Genomic DNA, 19,277 nt, shown 5'->3' on the forward strand with positions numbered 1-19,277 from the left:
TGTTTCTCATTTAATATCCATTCCATTCATTCCCTTGGTACCGTTTCTCACGCTCCTGGTGTTTTCCATTCCATTATCCATTCCTCCCTTTTTCGCGTTATTCCTACCTTCGGGTTTTTTTTTGTTTTGTGTGTTTGTTCTTGTCGTTGTTGTTGAGCTGCTGTTACAATTTTCCTTCTGCTGCTCGGGACTTTTGGGATTTCGGGAGACGGGGAGCGCCCTATTCGGAAATTCAGTTGAACAAAAGTTTGATTATTGTTTTAATTATAATTTGCCCACTGCTTCACTGTTCACATCGCACCAAACCCTTCCCGTCTGCCGTTCAGCAGTTTTTCAGCTTCAAACGATTGCAGCACCATGTCAACCCCATGGTGGTGGTTGCTGCTTGGGAGCTCTGTTACACTATTGTTTCGTTCGATTGCCGAATCTGCCCTAGGCCAAGGTTCTCAACTCTGTCTGATGCACTGCAGTTAACAAAAAAAACACGATTTCGTATCCCCCCCCCCCGAGCCGTGTGTTACGCGTTTTTGATTGAATTCACAGTTGCACATGCACACAATGGTTGGAAATTGATTTCATATCCAATCCATTTTCTCATTAAATTCCCTTACACTGCTTGGGACTATTTTGTTTTTGCTGCGACGATGGACGGCCGGACCTTTTTGGGAAACAGAGAATCGACGATCAACGCGAAAGCACAAATACAAAAGCAGGGTTTCAATGCGTCACTCACACGCAATGGTGTTTGAAGGGCGAAGCAGCTTGTGATTATTGTTGTGACGTAATTACTTTCTCCAAAATTGCGGCATCATTCCGTCAAGCGTCTTCAAGCTTTCTGCTCCAGCGAACGTAAACCATTTTCTTTTAGCGAACGAGCGAACACGCTTTCGAAGAGAAGCTTTCCAAAAAGGTTTCTCGCTCGGGACAACAAGTGACACATCACTTTTGTTTTGAAAGCGAAATGGAATTGTTTTTCGATTTGTCTTTGGGATGCACCACCACCACCGCCTCCATCATCACTGCTTACCACTTACATCCGTAGCTCTCAGGCAGGATGTCAACAGGATGTACATGGTCGGTCTGGCACCAAAATAGATATCGATCTGCAGGAAGGAGAAGGAGCCGACACCGACACAGCCGACCTTCCACCATCACCACCACCACCACCACCGTGCGGTCAGACACAATCCTGGCTAGATGGTGATGACAATCTTCATCACCCTTTGCCACCGCAGCTTCGGATCGATATTCAATCTGCTAGAAAAATCTAGAGAAAATGCATTTTGCGCACCGCTCCGCTGTCCTGTGTCCGCTTCCTTCTGCTGACATGTAGGTTTACTCTCTCCCTCTCTCTCTCTCTCTCTCTCTTATCAAGCGTGTCATGCCATTCAACAAGCGGTCAACGGGGCTGCCTGCATGCTACAGTAGCATTATATCGAAACGATTTATGATTTTTTCTTCTTCTCCTGATGTCGTTGGTGCTTCGCGCGAGGAAAATCCTCTTGTAAAGCGTTAAAAACGAAAACAAAAACCACGCCATCTTGTGGCTCAATGTGGCGTGAAAGGTAGTAGTTGTAAGTAGTAGCAGAAGCGAAACCAACCACGCCAGCAACGATGGACATCGAGAAAGAGAATCACGGGCCACTGGCACGGAAGTAGCCCCCTCCGGGGGAGTGTGGACGGGGGGTCAATCGCAGCGATCCTCACCATGACACGCGCGTGTACACACACACACACGTACACACGAGCACGCGCTCATTTCCCATAATCGGGGAAAATGTTTATGAGCATGCATTATTAATAGACTCATTTCCGTGGCAAAACTAGCGTCCAACCAACCAATCCAAGCAACCAACCAATCCAAGCAAGCGTCCCATCCCGGGGGCACAATCGGAGCGATTAAATTAAGCTAATCAAGCCGCCTGGCTGGCTATCCGCCGACTAGTTTTGCACGCAAATGCTGGCGTACCAGCAGGAGGAGGAGGAGGAGGAGGAGGAGACGAATGCGAATCTTCCCTTTTTCTCTTTTCCCCCTTCCTGCTGCAAAGGAAAAGTTGCCGGTGCTCGGAAACTTTTCCCACCACTCTGCGAATGCGAATCTAATCCCGTGGCGTTATGTGCTGCACTATGACAACATCATCGTCATCGTCGTCGTCTGTTCGTGCTCTTAGTGTCGTGCCGTCCGGATTGGTGTCTTCGCTCTTTGCTGTGGTATGCTACCTCGTGGTAGCCCCCGCAACCCTGGCAAACATTTGCATTTTTAATCGTTTATGCAAATACCATCAATGATTCAGGCGTGCGCACGTTGACACCCCACGGCTGGCCACATCGTCGGCGTCGTCGTTGCCACCCTTCTTGGAATGTGCTTCTCAATCTGGACTCTCGTGTTCCCGGTGCCGCGGTGATGGCGCGGTCTGGAGGGAACCACCTGGAAATTCCAAATAATGGGTGTTTATCTCTCTCACCTCTCACTCTCTCTCTTTCTCGTTCGCTATTCCCCCTGTTCCATTACCGCTGTCCTATCTCGTCGGAAGTAGATAAACGTATTTTATTCATGATTAGTCGCCAGCCAGCCGCCTGCCAGCTGCCGTGAGTCTCGCAAGCTGCACAATTGACTCATTATTCGTCTCTCTTCACAGGTTTCCTAGCCCAATGGATCGTCCTCCGCACACACACACACACACACAAAGAGGTCCACAGACGATTCCTCTTTTGTTCGAACCGGTCAGCGCACTCCTCCCACCGGACCACTTGAGCCTCGCTAATCCTCTTGGCGAGCGAGCGGATTGTGTGTGTGTGTGCGAGGAGGGGGAGGGGGGGGGCATTCCACCCCCGGTAAACTTTTGCTTCCCCGATGCGCAAAACTTTATTATTACTTTCCACTTCCAACCCACCCGTACTACTATCCAACACTACCATCTCTGCAGTACTCACAATATGTGCCAAGGATTTTCTTCCTTCTTCATTCTTGCTCTTACCTCTCGCTCTCCTTGGCCGCGAATGTTTCATTAAAACACACCGACAGCACGCAAAATGGTAGCCGCAAGGGGGAAGGCCCCGAGAGGGGTTGAGGTTTTGTAGATATAGCCAAGCCGAGCAATTGAACTTGCGAGTCGAAAAACCGATCAAGCTTGTTTAATCAATATTTCATCGGGAAACGTCTTTTATCTCGAGCATTCGAGGCATTCTCGGGCAGCGGCATTGCGCTGAAACCGTGGACCGAATATGGGGTTCGGTTAGCTTGTGTATGTGAGAGGCGGATCGGTGGGCCAGTGGGTGGATCGAAGATACTTTCCAGAAAATCGGCCCCCAAACCATGGGGCTGGAAGTTGGACAACTCCAATTAGATTGGGCTGCGCACCGCGAACCGCTTCTTCCGCTGTTACGAGCGATTAGTTTCGAACAATTCCAATGTCACTGATTGATTTTGAGTTATTTCCGGGGTTTCGGTTTTAATCCAATTGCCGGCTGCCATTGGGCACGAGCTGCCGAATTACTCTTGTATCAACGAACGTCGACGAAAACCATCGAGAACCGTGATGATGGACGATGAGGATGGCGTATTTCATCGGGAATTCGGGAGATGCCAGTCCGGGATGTGAACACTAACACAGGAGCAGATAATACTCGTGATACAAAAGAATTTAAGAGGCCGTTTTGTTTTTTCAAACACAAATCCATTCATTGATCCATAAATCCAGATACCCTTTTTATGCCCGCCCATATACTGGCATATTGTTCGTCAAACAACGGGTTCGTCAAACAATTATGGCAGCCCACGCTCGTTCAGGACGCGATGGCAAATTGTTCTCATCCAGTCATTTCGTTTACAACTGGCAAAGTTGAATGGTTCAATTTTGCGAAAAACCTTTGCTTGGTACCATTTCACGGGTCGCAGCCTACTAAAATGTTACAGTCAAACATCCATCGCACACACACTCACAATATCACTCAGACAGGGCTCATAAAACGAACAAAAAAATTCGGTCTTTCAGCTCGATTGTGTTTGATTGCGCCCACTAATGAGCAAAATGGTAACCCGAACATCCAAAATTCAGGAAAAATCTGACCAACAATTTGCCCGTGTATGGGTTGGAGCTGTGAATACACTTTCGTTCGATTTCAGTTCGATTCTCTCGGTTCCAGCAGTCCCTACGCCGGGTCCATCGTCGAAGAACAAGAAAAAGAGCAGTAGCAGTAACAGGCATATCAGGTAAGCCTAAAGGATGACGAAATGGGGGAGTCGGTTGGATACTGTCATCATCATCATCGTGCCGGCCACTCCCTCCCTCCGCGGGCTCATCGGCACGAACCCATTAAACATTAATCCTACACATGTTAATGCTAGAAAACCTGTACAAAATATTCATACTTATGGACCTAGTGGACACGCCGACGCACACACGCACACACACTCGTCGTCGTCACTGCACTTGTCTGCGTGTCCACAGACCTTAGATGCGTCGTTGTCCTGCTGGGTCGTTGTCGACCTTCTTAAACATCGAATAGTTTAATGCTTTTGCTGAAGAACGTCGTCTTGACGGAGCGAAGCACGGCAATTAGTATACAGAGGGACGACACCAGGGCGTACGGTCGTAGCCAGCGTTGATGCACACTCGCTCCGTCCGTCCGCCGGCTACTCGTTCGTGACGTCCAGTGAAGGATCGCAGGTCCGGAGGAGGTGGAGGAGGAGGTCCCAACGGTGACCAGGCTTGTCACCGCGCTCCGGAGCAGAAGGAGCAGACTGGCGAGCAGCGCACGTTCACTGCACACGATGACGCTCAGGCAGCTCAGTACCGCCGCACCGATACCGGATGTGGTCCACCGGCCACTGGCTAGTGCCGGGAGTGCACCGACCTGGGCACCGGAGCTGGCCGTCGGATTTTTGTGCGGCACCTGCATCGCTTCCGGTTTTTCGCCTGAAAAAGAGAGAGAGAGAGAGGGAGAGAGAGAGATAGAGAGACATTCGTTGCATTATATGCGTTCGCTGCATCCGTTGGTTGTTGGTTTTTCGATGGAAGGGAGTGGAGTGGGGTGGTGGGCTTTATCTGTTCAACGAAGCGAAGCCAGAATTTTGGGTTTACTGTGTGCACCGCCGGAGCGGAATGTCTAGTTTGCCTTCGTTCCGTTCCGAACATCGCGCATACCAGCGTGAAGCATGTGACCGTTCACCACCACAATCCCATCAAATGATCATGCAGATGATGATGCTGATGATGATGATGATAGTGATGGCGGTCAACGCAATCACCCGGACCGCCGCCGCCGTCATCATCATTGTCATCATCATCGTCATCGTCGGCGGAGTGATTTAGTGTGATGATGAAAACGCAACGTTCAGCCAGCAATGCTGCTAGCCGGTGGCCAGCAGACGGTGGCCGGTTGCCCAAAAATCTCCGGCCTTCCGGTGATCCTTCGGTTCGGGAACAGCAATCGTGTTGCGGTTACCGCGAAATCCCCGCGATGGGCGGTCGAGCAAAAAACAAAAGAAAAAAACAGACTGAAGCGGAAACCTCGAACCCACCGGGATGACTTTCGCTACGCTTTTCGTTGGCAAATACTCCACAGTGAAACCAGTGGCCGTGGTTTGTTCCGGTCGCATGGGTGCTGGCTGGGGGGTTCGATCGCACTGTTTTGCACTGCGCACATCGGATGTGGTGGAATGTTTTGTGAGCTCACTGCGAGTGGGAGAATATTTCGCGGAAAAAGGTTGCGCGACGCTTTGCATACGACCACCGGTTCATTTGTTGATTAGCTTTTCGTGTTTTCTGTTGGAACTAATATTGAACAAAACGAGCAGTTACCGGCAGCCACGTTTGAGTACTTCAAGATGGTTCTAATCTCGAAAAGGAATGCTAGAGTTCGGCTGTTGACCATAATAGGTTGCATTTTTATGATAGTTTTAATAAGCTTTCTCTTAAAAAAAATAATCGTGGTACCAAATATCATCATCGCATCCTTTTTCGGCTGCGTCCACACCAGCAGATTATCTGGAGCGGATTCTGTTACGCTCTATTATTCACATTATGGAATGATAAGGAGTTCGAGAATGAGAGCTCTAGAGAGAAACGTCATTTTGCTTATTTTTTCTATCCTTTTCTTTTCTATTATTTCTCTATCCTTTTCTCTATCCTTGTTGTTTTGTGTAGCTTATATGTAGATTTACTGTTCTGCTAGTAAACCACGAGCTCAAATGTTTTATTGCTTCAACTTTTAAGTGGATGTTGTATTAGCAAACGCTAAAAGTTATTAAAGGTTCAAATAAAACCCGGAAAAGTATTTAATTCCTACAATATGTGTATTCTAATCAGTTGTTAAATATATTATGGGAAAGAACTGTTGTGAATCGTAGGTGGTTTTAGCTAACAAGACACTTTTATTGGTTTAGATCACGGCAAGCGCATCCAAACTTAATCTTGCAAGTTCCAACCTTAATCAGATAAAAAATATAATTTATTTAAAAACCAAAATGTAAACAGCGTGTACCGAACCAAAACAGTTCCAGGAAAGTCGGACAATTGGCTCGGTTTCGATGAAGATAACCGAGTGAAGGCACAGAATTCATAAACAAAGCTGAAATTACTTGATTCTAGCGAAACCGAGCGCTTAGAAATTTGCCAGCGGAGCGGACAAATCCAATCTTATTATTTCGTAAAGGTTGAATGTCTCCAAGCAGCGAAGAAGAATGTTTAATTAGGAAACCGGAACGCCGATAAGGCTAAGTCAAAATCATACTTCGAGGAAGAGACTCGGGAATTCTGTTAAAAGGATTTCTTTATTTTGTGTTTTTACCTGGGTTTGGACAACAAAACAAATAGCTGCGCTAAGATCTAAATTGGTTTCTAGAGAACAGAATAAAGGATTCGCCGTATTGAATCGCAGGAGAAATGAGAAAGCAAGAATTTGTTCATTTATTTTTGACGTCTTTACCTAGCCAAACCGTTGGATGGAGTTGTTTGGAATAATATTGACGCAATAGAACGTACAGGATTGCCATTTCCGGTAATACTTGGCATGTTTTCGTTGCTTAACATTCGGTGCACAGTGATTCTTTGGGGTGGAGTAACCATGCCCAGAGCACTTTTCTAATTTTTCACGTAAGTGTGAACTGGAGATTCCACCTAATGCAATCAACAGTTGAAGTGTTTCTTATAATTCATCCTCCGGATCTCTTCATTTCGAATGGTTTTGGGTGACAGAATATTTGTTCGATCATTTGCACACAAAGCAAATGTCATTTGGGTAGCTTCGTACGAGCGTAAACCGAACTGATGAAATATGATGGTCACCGGATGCCGTTATTTTACAACCACCATCACCACCTACGTGGCAGCTGATTGTGACACAAAAGCGGCTGTTAATGTGCGCCAAATAATAGCGTTCATTAATCCTCCGAGCGACGAAAAGCGGGCCGATGGGGAATCCGACATTGTTACTGTTGAGACACAAAGAAGGGTCTTAAGAATGTCGCTTCTCACGCCCACCAACAAAAAAAAACCCTCTCCCGGGTCCGTAACTGATGCAACTCAAAAGAATCTCTCCCCCCCCCCTCCCTCCCTCCCTCCGAAAGATAAGCTTTTCACACTTTTCAGCGGAAAACAATCGAATCACCCCGCCACTGTAGGGTGGCTAAATGTACGTTTCCGAACCGCTCCGCTTCATCATTCATCATTCGAGAAAGGTATGCCAGCGAGAAAGAGAGACAAACACACACACACATACCGGGTGTGTCCTGTCAAAAGGTCTGTACCGTTCGGTGCTTGGTACATTCATCAACCTACCGGGGGGGGGGGCCCATGAAGACGACGATTGTTTACCTTTTTACGGCCACTCCCGATCCCGCGCAGTGTGTTGGTACTGCGGCTGTTTCCGGTTCACCTTTTTGGCTTTTCCGCTTTTCCGCTTTGCTGTCAAAGCATCGGCCGAAGGAGCGCGCGACCTCGGTGGTGGTCAGCAAGGTGTGAAACACCGTTTGGCTAACCGCTACAACCCCTCCGCCCCCCGAATGCTGATCTCATGTTGATGAAGATTGATTTCTTTGGCGTGGCGTCAATGTTGCTGTGTGTGTGTGTCGTTCGGTCACGTTGGTCAGTCGAAGGTCAACAAGAAGAAACGACCGGTCAACATCAGTACATCAACAACCGGAAATAGTGTTACTTTGGCGAAGGGAAGGGAGAGGGGTGTAAACCACCCCACCCCCCAAAACGTAGGTAAAGGTTTGATTGATTTTTTTTTTGTTTTTCTCGCACTCAACCACGCCATAGACACGGCAAAGGGGTGGGTTTTGGGGGGGGGGGTCGTGCGTGCGTGCTGTAAACATGTCATCGCCAAAAAGGAAGAAATACCTTCATAGCATACTACCTGCGTACTGGCAGCAGATTTGGCAAGGCCCCGTTGACCTGACCGTTTTCCGGGCTCCAAAAGGGGTTGGAGGTCCCACCTACTCGGGGGTTCTTCAATTTTTCATTTTTTTTCTCTTCTTTCGATCCTTTTTTCCTACACTGCGCGTGCCATAAACTGGTCAACCGATTTTTTTTTTTGCGTGTGGGCCGATGACGGTGGGCGACGAATATTGACGAAGGTAAAGGTGTAGGTGACCCCCGTATTCCCTTACTACCCCTTCGGTTTTTCCGGAGTTTTATTTTTTTTTGCACACCGCCGGGAACCATAAGTTGACCGAATGTGACCGTGAAGAGGGTGTATCTTGTGTGCAGGTTCCTGGTTTTATTTTTCTTTTTTTTTTGCGTCGCGTAACCTGAGCCCTTTTGGTTGGTTTTGGTGTGGCGCCGGCTTTCCGGTAGCGACCGGAAACATTTACATAAAAAGGTTCATCTTATGGAGGGTTAACCGAAGAAGCGACACACCAGGACCGACCCCGGGGGGTACTACATTCTGGTTCTGCAAACTAGCGGAGGCATGTACCACATGGCAACGCCATCGCTGACGAAAGCGAATAAAAAGCAAATTTAATCCATCCTCCCCCCCGGGGAGGGCGTATGACAGAGTAATAACGATGTGCGCGCGCGCGATGATACGCAACCGCGATAGTGTTTCTCGGCAGACCCCGGAGGCCACTCCGGTAGATGCACAAAACTTCTGCACGTAACATTTAACTACACGAATCACACACACACTCTCGGTGTCGTCAAAAAATGGTAGCACACGGTATAGAATGATCTACGCGTCGGAACGATCTGGAAAGCCCAGGAATGTCTAGGCGGTCTCGTTGTAGTAGGTCCTGCGGGATCCTTTTCTTTCCGCCTGGAAGCATTCCCTTTGCTTTTACTGATACTTATCGCTGGTGCGATGATCCCCCGGCAAAGAGACACGCGATACACAATTGAACGACAGAGAGAGAGAGAGAGAGAGAGCGAAGAAAAAAAAAGAAACTTTTCGGAACACAATTCGCCCACTGGCACTCCGCCACGTGAGTTGAAGTTCTACCGGGGACACTTCCACCTTCACTGTACCTCAAAGCACCCTTCGAACGCTATCCCATGGTTCCACTGTTTTGGTTCACATTTCTTTCTTTTTATTACATTTCACTCCCTCTCTTACTTTATATTTATATATCTCTCTCAATCGCGTACCATTTATTTGCACGATTGCCTTGAAAAGTTGTTCACATTCTCATGGCCTCCCCTTTTTCCACTGGGCAAATGGTTCGGGGTTTCACTCACTTGCCATCGCAGAAGGCGGTGAGCGTCAATTTTTTTTATAGCAACACTATTTTTGAATACCCTTCCCCGTCCAGCAACCGGAAATTTGTGTGCGAGCAATGAAACTGCGATGCCTCCCCCTTCCAACCACGGAGACACGGGGTTTTTCGTCGGTCCAGAGGAGGGGAGGGGGGGAGGAAAAACTGAAAATCCCCCCTCCAGCCAAGCCTTTCGGAAGTAATTAAATAAACTTGGCCAACTTCCTCGCAAGCGGCGGCGAGAAAGTAAATCAATTATGACAAAACTATCCTCCCCACACACCGGCACACATACCCACAGAATAGAAGCCTTCCTGTATGTATATATGTGTGTGTGTGTGTGTGTGTGTGTGTGTGTGTGTGTGTGTGTGTGTGTGAGTGCGGGCGTGGTTGCAGTTCCGAATGACAAGCCGAATCGAGAGTTGTTCGCCGAGTGGCGATGCGCCGACCAACTGACGTGCCGGGACCTCGGAGCGGAGTTCGCTGCGGGGAGAAGGAGTCCAAGAGTTCCGGTTTTTCGGGCCACGGGAATGGAATCGTAAAATAACTCCTACGGGTGTGTGTGTTTGCTTGGGGGGAGGGGAGGCTTTCAAAACTTTCGGACGCTAAACTTTCCATAAATTATGAGCTTCCAAGAGAGAGGGAGAGAGAGAGAGAGAGAGAGAGAGAGAGAGAGAGAGAGGAGGCCAAGGACGTCAAGATCATCTTGTGCGTTCTCGCGAGTTCGGCATTGCACGTGCCCAGCCCGGTTTCATAGTGTGCGTGTGTGTGTGAATGTTACACAATAGTTTTCCCAAGCACGTCCGGTAAATTTTGCAGCCCAAAAGATAACTTCCGGACTACTGAACCTACCCGGGAATGCAGGTTACGTGCCTGCTCGAGTGCCCCCTCCGACCGACCGACCGACCGACCAATCCGATCGGACCGAACCGGATCCACTTCACGTCTTTTCGACGTGACTTTGGTTGCAGTTACACCGTTGGCCGGTTTTTTTCGTTTCTTTCTTTACTTTAAAACCGATCCGCGATCTTTCTTCCAGCGGCGCTGGTGACAAAAAAGCGGTTACTAGAATTGCGCGGCCCACACCGGTCCGGGCATGCTTGACCGGACACGTCCGTCCGTCCGTCCGTCCGTCCGGACGGAGCTGCTCCTCCCAGGGGCCGCCCGGGTTTTGTCGCAAAAGTTGGACGCGCGATTTTTTGTTGCCTCGTGGCACTTCAATTTATTGCATTGCATACCCACCGCTGGTGCTGGTGTTTGTTTCCGGCGATAAAACTTATTCTTCGGCAATAATGGCGGGCGGGGTGGACCACGGACTGCCACCTTCCGCCCTGTGCTGCTGCTGGTGGTCATTTTTAAACACAACCCCATTTTGTCCACCACCAACATTACGCAGCTAGTTATCCGGTTCGGGTGCTGTGGCGTTTCTCGTGACAGAAACATTAGCGCCACCAGAGCGACCGGGAGCGACACGAGACAGCTCCATGGTTAGGTGATTGGCACGTATTCTAAGGACGACGTATACGTCCCCAGCCCCAAGAGGTTGCTAATGTCGTGGCTGTCCTAGATGCACAAAGATTGTTGACGCCATTTACGCCATTTTGTGCGGCCCGGGACCGCTTTACAACGCGTGTGTTACATTAAGCAGAATTAATGTTACGCTTCATGTGACCGCCGGTATCATAAACAACACGGCGGCAAACACACACACACACACACACACACACACACACACACACACAATAGCCAAGAAGCCAGCGCCATTGCCATTTGGAATGGTTGTTTTTGTTGTTCCGAGAATCTGGCTGGCGCATAATGTTTCACACAAAACAAAGATGCCATATTTAGATGTGTGGAGACAGTTACAGCAAGCGACTGTGTGACTGGTTGCTGCGCAACATATCCATTTCCTGTCCATGTTGCCCTAGTTACCATTTCTAAACGAGCATTCACCGCATGTGTGTGTGTGTGCAAAAGTCGAAAAGTGCCACTGTGTGCGGTGATGCCGTCAATGGTCAACCAGATGGAAGAAAATACGGACAAACGAACTCTGCACGCGACCATGCGCGGTTCCATCAGCATCATCCGGGCCGCGAGGCCACCGGGTATGTCCAGCACCGCCGGAACTGCCGGTGAAAAACCGTTTTCCTCACCGTTTCTCTCTGTGGCCCATTCTCGATTTATTGAATCATGGCTAGCTAACGGTACTTACCCCCCCGAGACCGAGGGACCGTTCATTCGCGAACATAAAAATATAACAACAAAAAAGAAAACCCCGGAGGAAAACCCGGCGAAAGCCATCATTATGAATGCTTAATGCAGTTTCTGCATCACTCACTGCCTTGCTGCTGCTGCTGGAGATCAACGACATTGAGCGGATGGGACACCCGGTGCACCGACGACCTGAATTCGGTGCCCATCATCCCGGCTGCGGATGACACTTTCCCAAAAAAAAGGGTGAAACGGTTTTCATCAAATAAATCATCTGCCATCGTACGAGTACTCGGCTTCGGCGAGGACGAGCACATCTTTCATGCCCTTCATGCCAGACAGGCGGCCATTGCACCGCATCGTTTACATCGAAGAGGGAAAGAGAAGGAGAATGACGCTCCATTGGCTTGGCTCGATGAAGCGCACATCAAGGGTCTGTGTGTGTGTGTGTGTGTGTGCGCGTGGGTCGAAAGCTCGTCTTTTCTTGACGGATGGTGCGGTGCTCCTCTGTGGTTAGCTGCTGCTCCTGCTGCTGCTGGCGGGCCTCAGGTACGGGTAAGTAACCGGGCCCAGAGCCCGCCCGAGTTGGATCAAAGCGCCTGGAAATTGAGCGACGATGTCAGCCCGGGAGGGTTTATGAAGGCTGCGGTTTTGCAAAATGTCAGCCGTCAGACGACCACTTTGAAGCGGGCTGTTTTATTTTTTTCTTTCTTTCTTCTTCTCCCCCGTTACCTCCTATCCTGAACCAAAATTCATAAATTTGCATTCCAATCTTTTCATCGCGGTGGATCGATGGTGCATAAAGGGGCAAACTATTTCGAACGCTTTCGAGGTTTTCCAACCCGTTTAGCCGTTCGCAGCTGCATCGGGGAACCCCCTGCTCGGCAGCTCGGATCGAGGGGGAAGCCATTTTGTGGTGCTCGTTCAGGGAAAACTATGCTGAGAGCAAGTAACTGCAATTAGCGTGTTCTTAAACGGAGCAGTCTGTTCCGGAAACAAAGTTATTAAATGTCATTCAACATGGAAGGCGCAATTCATGTAATCAAAACGAAGTATGCGGCAAAGTTTTATGTTTTGATTTAAAAAAGAAACAGCCAATCCATAGAATAATCTTAAAAACAGCTCATTCGAGCTAATTTGAATAAATCGTTAGTTACATCGGTTAAGTATGTTACTAATGTCATAACAACCTCAGCGAAGCTGAAATGGAAATGGTATTCTGATGAAAACCGTTGACCTTTATCTAATTTCACAATCCTTTGAACTATCTTCTGCTAAAAGTACTGGAAGCATAAGAATTTTTTAAACGAAAATTTGTTCATTTGCATAGAATCACACAATGGAAAATTCTCTTGCACTGGATCTTTATTCCTGAAGTTTCACTCAAACAATACAACATCCATCTAACTTTCTGAGAATTTTCCTTCCCTGGTTTGATATTTTCCACCATAATGCACCATACCAGGACTGATTGCTTCATGGTTACTTAGTTCTGGTCCTTTACGCATTTCGCATGCTTATTGCAACGCTAAAAAGCATTCTGAAAGTCTTTGAACTACATAGTCTGATAATTACAAACAGTGCAACAGAAGTATTTTTGATCGAACACATATTATAAGGCGTATGCTCCATAAAACCTGTTCTGCCATGGGGACCACGCGCATATTGACAACCCACATCACGAAATGTAGCTTTTGTCAATTCATCATTGCGTGCGGGCAATGTTATTTGTGGAGCATCAAAAGGATTGCCTGCCATGTTTCGCTGAAATAATGAACAAAGCGCATTGAATGTAATTTTTGGAACACATCGTTCGTGTAACTGCTGAATAAAACCAACGTCAGCAACGTTGCCGATGGATTTTTGAAATTCAAAGGTATATGCTCAATGTCCAGACAACGCACAGCGTTGGACTGCCGTTGGGCAAAATTTGGGTGACATTTAGTTGCAATTCTTGCAGCCCAAATCTCGTTGCTCGACCGCTACTTTCATTTGACGAAGTGCGGTGGCTTTTGGAATGAGGGTTTTTTTTCTACTTTGAAATCAAAGTTGCAACATTTCAGTTTTAATATAGTATACAAAACCTTATCGCAACGACAGCTGCTAAGCGTTCCTCTCATCGAAAACTTTGCGGTCATGCTGCCCAACCAACGCGCATGATATGATTTAGTGAGTAGCATATCATCTTGCATAAACGTGCAAGCTATCCGATTTCATCCGGTTTATTTTTTTCATCCGAAACCTGCTAGATAGAATCCCAGGATATCAGCAAATATTGAATAAAGACCTCGAGTCGTCCGAGTTTCGAGCTTTTCTAATATTTATCTAGGGCATTCCAGACCGGTACTCCACTCAGCTACTTTTCATCCGTACCCGTACCCTCACTCCACCTACCACTTTTACATAACATTTATCTACCAAAAGCTGTTCCCATTACTGGCCAGCCGCCTGAGCCAGCGTTCGTACGCCCACGAGCGAAATGATGATAAATGCATTAATGAAAATTCATTTCCTTGCATTTCCGCTACTCAACCAGCACGAGAAACGTAAGCGTATTGGAGGAAGGCGAAAGGCAGGCGGTCGGCCACAACATTCTAATGCGGGTGCGAAACCGCCACATTCCACCGTGAAACGCCGAGAAAGTTGAATCCCCTATCCCCCCCCCAGCAGCACCGGATTTGGCCATCACCCAAAAAACCCGTCCCTGAATCGGAACGAGTGGTCATGGTGTATGTGCCCCTGTATGTGTGTCCGTGTGGCGACAGGAAATAACAAAACGAATCATAAAATAAGAGTTGGAGCATCGAGCGAACGTACGGGCCTAGCGTTACAGCCAACCATTGCCAACGGGCGATGTAAAATAACTCCCGAACTTCACTTCACAACGCCCCACCGGCAACGACGAGGCAACGGTCCGCCAGCACGGCCACGCGAGACCACCCGTGCGCCGCATCACCGACAGAATGTGTAAAAGTTATTGCCTTTCGTTTCCGTGAGATGGTAAATTTGGAAATTCCATTTGTTTTTTTTTTGCGCACCACACGCCACCCAGTGGGGAGAACGACTTCGTCTGATGAACGACTCGCGGAAGTTTCGCGATCGCGATATCTGGATTGCGATATCGGTTTCCACACGCCACGACGACGATGCAGCCAGGGCCAGGCACCTCCTTCTGGGCAACCTCGCAGATTCCATGGTTCCCAACATGCTGTTTACGGCAATCAATTATGGCGTTCCGGCGTACAAGTGAGTAGCTGGCAGCTTCCACTAATCCGCGATTCAGTTTCATTTGGTGTTTTGTTGTTACAGTCTCTTCGGAGTCTGGGCCTACTAGATTAGACATTAAAAATGCAGCTTTTGGTCGCTGCAAAATTTTTCATTGGTTTCTTAATTTAAATTAATAAAAGCTAAAAGTTATCGTCAATCACATCAAATTAATGAATTATTCGAAATGTTTTAGATGTGTTCTCTTTTAGACGAAGGAATTTCATAGCTTTCGAACCGTTTCTTTCGATGTTGCTGTTTTTGTGGTCTATTTTGTTTATCGTTTGTCAACGTGTCATGATAAAGGGGAGGCTATGATTATGATTCGGGCCGAAAAAAGGCTCAGTTTTGAAGAATGTTTGTGCAGAAACCATTCCACTTCATTTTTCCAAGTGAATATCATATTAAACGTTAACGTTTCAACAAATAATTGGCTCCATTTTGGGAAAGATTTATCAAAAAATACGTACATGGCATCCGATCTAGAACGGCGATCTTTCTACAGCTTTCTACAGGATCATCGAAAATATACAACTCACTATTTTTTTGTTTGATTATAAGATCCCGTCGAGTTTTTGTTAAATTTCCATTTTTTCGATTTTTGATAGAGTTTTGAAGTTTTAAAAGTGATGCTATCTATAATTTAACCACGAAAAACGAGTTTTAGAAAATAAAAAAAAATCTATTTTTTACAAAAACCCGACGGGGCTGGCAACTGGTAAATAGTATAAAGATTAAATGGGGGCACCGATTTTGTAAACAAACGTTTTTGGGAAACGAGATTCAAAGTAGCGAGATGCTTTGAGCCATGTACGAAACGCGGGTTTTCAACATTCTTTGTCCGGTTTTGCTTCGATTGATCCAAACACATCACGCAATGCTTGTGACGAGATAAGCATCCAAGGGAAAAATGTAAAAAGTAAACGTAAATAAAACAAATAACAAAACCAATTGTGCTTTCATAGTCAAATTTGTTTCAAACAATTTAACACATTTAGCCTCTATTATGTGTGGTTTTTTATTACTAAACTTATAAGAAAAATGCTTTTGCCTTGCTTGTAAACATTAGTATGAATGTTTATGGTTTGACAGAAATAATCCGTATAAAGTTTGTTGCATTTTTTACGTCCAACCAGTTCTCGAGATAGTTTCCCCCCCATTCTGTTCCCCTAAAGGACGCTTTTTCCGATTCCGATTCCGTGGCCGAAAATGGCGCGAAAACGACACACAAATCATGATTTTCCAATTTTCTCCAATCGAATGCGGCGGAAGCATCATAACCGCACTAGCACCACCACTAACTGAACGCACCAGCGGGGGCACCATTTTGGATGCAAGACCCACGGCCATTTCCGATGCTCACAATTTTCTTCCTCGTGACAGCCTGGTGCGAGTCCCGGTGTTCCGGACCACAAACTTTTCACTTTCCTCTCCGCGTAACTCCGGCAGCAGCACGATGACTGGAAGGAAATTAAATTTTCTCTCCAACCGGGTCCGGGGAATTTACAGACCAGACCAGACTGCACGGTAGGCTCGGTGGCCGAACCCCACCAGGAAGGCTTTCCTCGTGTGTGAGTGTGTGCAAGAAAATTGTATATTTATACCGCTACGTTCCATGAAGGAGGAAAATTGCCTTCGAATAAGCTTATAAAGCATGGAAAATAGTAAACAAAACCTCCGGGACGGGCACACACCGTCTGTGTGTGAGTGTGTGTGTGTGTGTGTGTGCACCATATGTTAGGCTCGCACTTCGAAACGTTTCTCTCACTCTCTTTTTTGCTCTCTGTTCGTGCTCGTTACTCTTTTTCGACGAAAAAGAAAAACTTTCAACTTTGCAGACCCAGCCAGAGTTTCCGGGTGGCCAAGATCGCAAAGCCGCCAGGAAAAGGTTCTCCTTTTTCCTCGTTTGTGTGCCACCTCCACCACCAACACACCTTCATCAATCTTCTCTCCAGGACTGCTGCTGCTGCTGCTAGTAGCGGGAGCTTCCGCAAACGGGAACATATGTTATTGCATCGCTCTCATATTTCACAAAGTGTCCGATAATGATGCATTGCAGTGGTTCCCTCCTTCAGGCAGCTGGCCTCAGCTCGACCGGCTGCCGGTTCGACCGACCTTCCGAACCTTCTTTCCCCGGGTCCAACGGACGGGGTAAAGGGAGTGACACGGGGGAAATTTATGAATTTTCTTCTCCGGACGAGAGCAAAAAAAAAAAACAAACAACCAACAAACCGAATCCTTTCGGACGCGACGAGACGACCGAACGCTCCTCGTTTCGTGACCGTGAGCACTGCAGATCCCTTTGCAGTTGGCTCGGAGACGCACACACACACTCCGATGCCGGGCATGCCATCGCGACTGGCATGGTTGAAAAATGCATCGCCACCGTGGCCGGCGATTAGGGAACGGGAAACGGGAAACGGGAACGGGAAACGGACAACAAATGGAACGAGGTTCGGGTCCGGTCACCGGTCGCTTATGCAAACACCTGCCTTCTGCAGAGCATGAGCATCAGCTGGACATAACAACCTACCTTTCAGCACGTGCACGTAGACGCTGGACTGACGGGCGTTGGCCGGTGCGCAGGTGTAGTTGCCACCGTGCCGGGCCGTCGCGTTCCGCACGGTCAGGATGCTGGAGGTGAGCTTACCGCTCGATACCGACACTCCGTCGTCCTGGTCGTAGTTCACCATCCGGTCCTCGTGATACCTGCCGCCGTACCGGGTGCATTGTAAGAGAGAAAGAGAGAAAGGAGAGAAGAGCAAAAATCATAAAACCTTGTGAACCGATGGGGAGGGTGGAGTAGCTGGGAATTGGAAAGCACAACATTAGGCACTGGAGTAGAATGCTGAAAATTCGCTCTTTTCATCCGCATTTTTTTTTTTGTTTTGTTTGTGGATGCCTTGTTGCCTCTTGCTTCTTCGTCGTCGTCGTCGTCGTCGTCGTCGTCGTCGTCGTCGTCGTCGCGTTCACTTTATGCTCGTAGCCCTGGCGTCGCGACCTGTCAGCATCTCGCGTGTCCCCCAAAACACGCTTTGCTGAGCATAATAAATGAAGTGGAAGAGATTGAAATTTGATACGCGCTCATAAATCGTAACCAACCGACCAACCAGCCAGCCAACCATTTAACCGGCGTTCCCTTCCTACCCTTTCCGCTCGTTAGCCCTCTCCAGCTGTTCTTCACTCTCGCACACAAACACACACACGCTCGCACTCCTTCTCTCTTTTTCTGTGGCATATGTTGCTGACGACAAACACCAGGTGCCGGTGAAGGTAGAAGAACTCGGGATTAACTTCGTTTTTCCGGGGGAGAGCGTGAGGACCGCTTTTAAAGGGTCTGTGAGGATTTAGGAAGCTTTCACCACCACCACCACCAGCACCACCTTCTTTAAGATTTTATGGTATTTTATGGCAACCCGTTAGCAAAACCGGATTCCGGCTAGGAAAACCCCGCCCCGGGGTGGGGATCCCGCGGTCAACCCGGTTTCCGTTGAACGGACATTATCAACAAATTGAAACAAAATGTGTTTTCCCTTCAGAAAACGCCCGGGAAAATCGGGCCACGCGGTGTGGCTGTGGCGTGGTTGAATTTATGATGCAGATAAATTTATTTTAATGGAGTTGTAATCGGCCAACCGCCCTGCACCGGTCTGCTTCCATCGCGTCACGAGCGAACGCACTGGTGTGTGTGTGTGTGTGTTGCACGAGTTGCTTCGTCAGAGTTGACCCGTCTGAGCACGGGTGCGGTACGGGGGCTACTGATCGGGCCTTAAAAAACATAAATCATCTTACGAACGGCCCAATAAACCATCTTTATTTGCTCCACGGTCCAAAATGATGCCACAAAGTCAAACGACGGACGGACGGGCGGACGGACGGATGGCCGGTAGGCAACCGAAACCGTTGGCTTGCGGGAGGACACTTTGTGGCAAGTACTGAGAAGTGAGTGCACATCATGAGATGCTCAAGGAATGAAATGATTGGGAGAAACGGCGTTTTGAGAAAAACAAATAATGGACACACCGCTAGAGTCTGTCCGTTTTGCTTATTTTGCTTTACGTTTTTCGAAAAATATTGCAATTTAATGAAACCTTTTCCTAGAGCT

General features: G+C 47.8%; 1 protein-coding gene across 1 annotated transcript in view; it reads right to left on the bottom strand.

Annotated features, from left to right (window-relative positions):
- Positions 1 to 4,425: 4,425 nt before the first annotated feature.
- LOC125953302 (uncharacterized) overlaps positions 4,426 to 19,277 on the bottom strand; it is a 46,754-nt gene continuing 31,902 nt past the window's right edge. Inside the window, exons 5-6 of the mRNA XM_049682776.1 lie at positions 17,706 to 17,881; positions 4,426 to 4,919 (exon numbers count right to left, since the gene is read on the bottom strand). Coding sequence (XP_049538733.1) covers positions 4,495 to 4,919; positions 17,706 to 17,881 — 601 coding nt within the window. The 3' untranslated portion in view covers positions 4,426 to 4,494. The remainder of the gene's footprint in view (positions 4,920 to 17,705; positions 17,882 to 19,277) is intronic.

Source organism: Anopheles darlingi, chromosome 3 (genome assembly GCF_943734745.1).
Source record: "Anopheles darlingi chromosome 3, idAnoDarlMG_H_01, whole genome shotgun sequence".
NCBI lineage: Eukaryota > Metazoa > Arthropoda > Insecta > Diptera > Culicidae > Anopheles > Anopheles darlingi.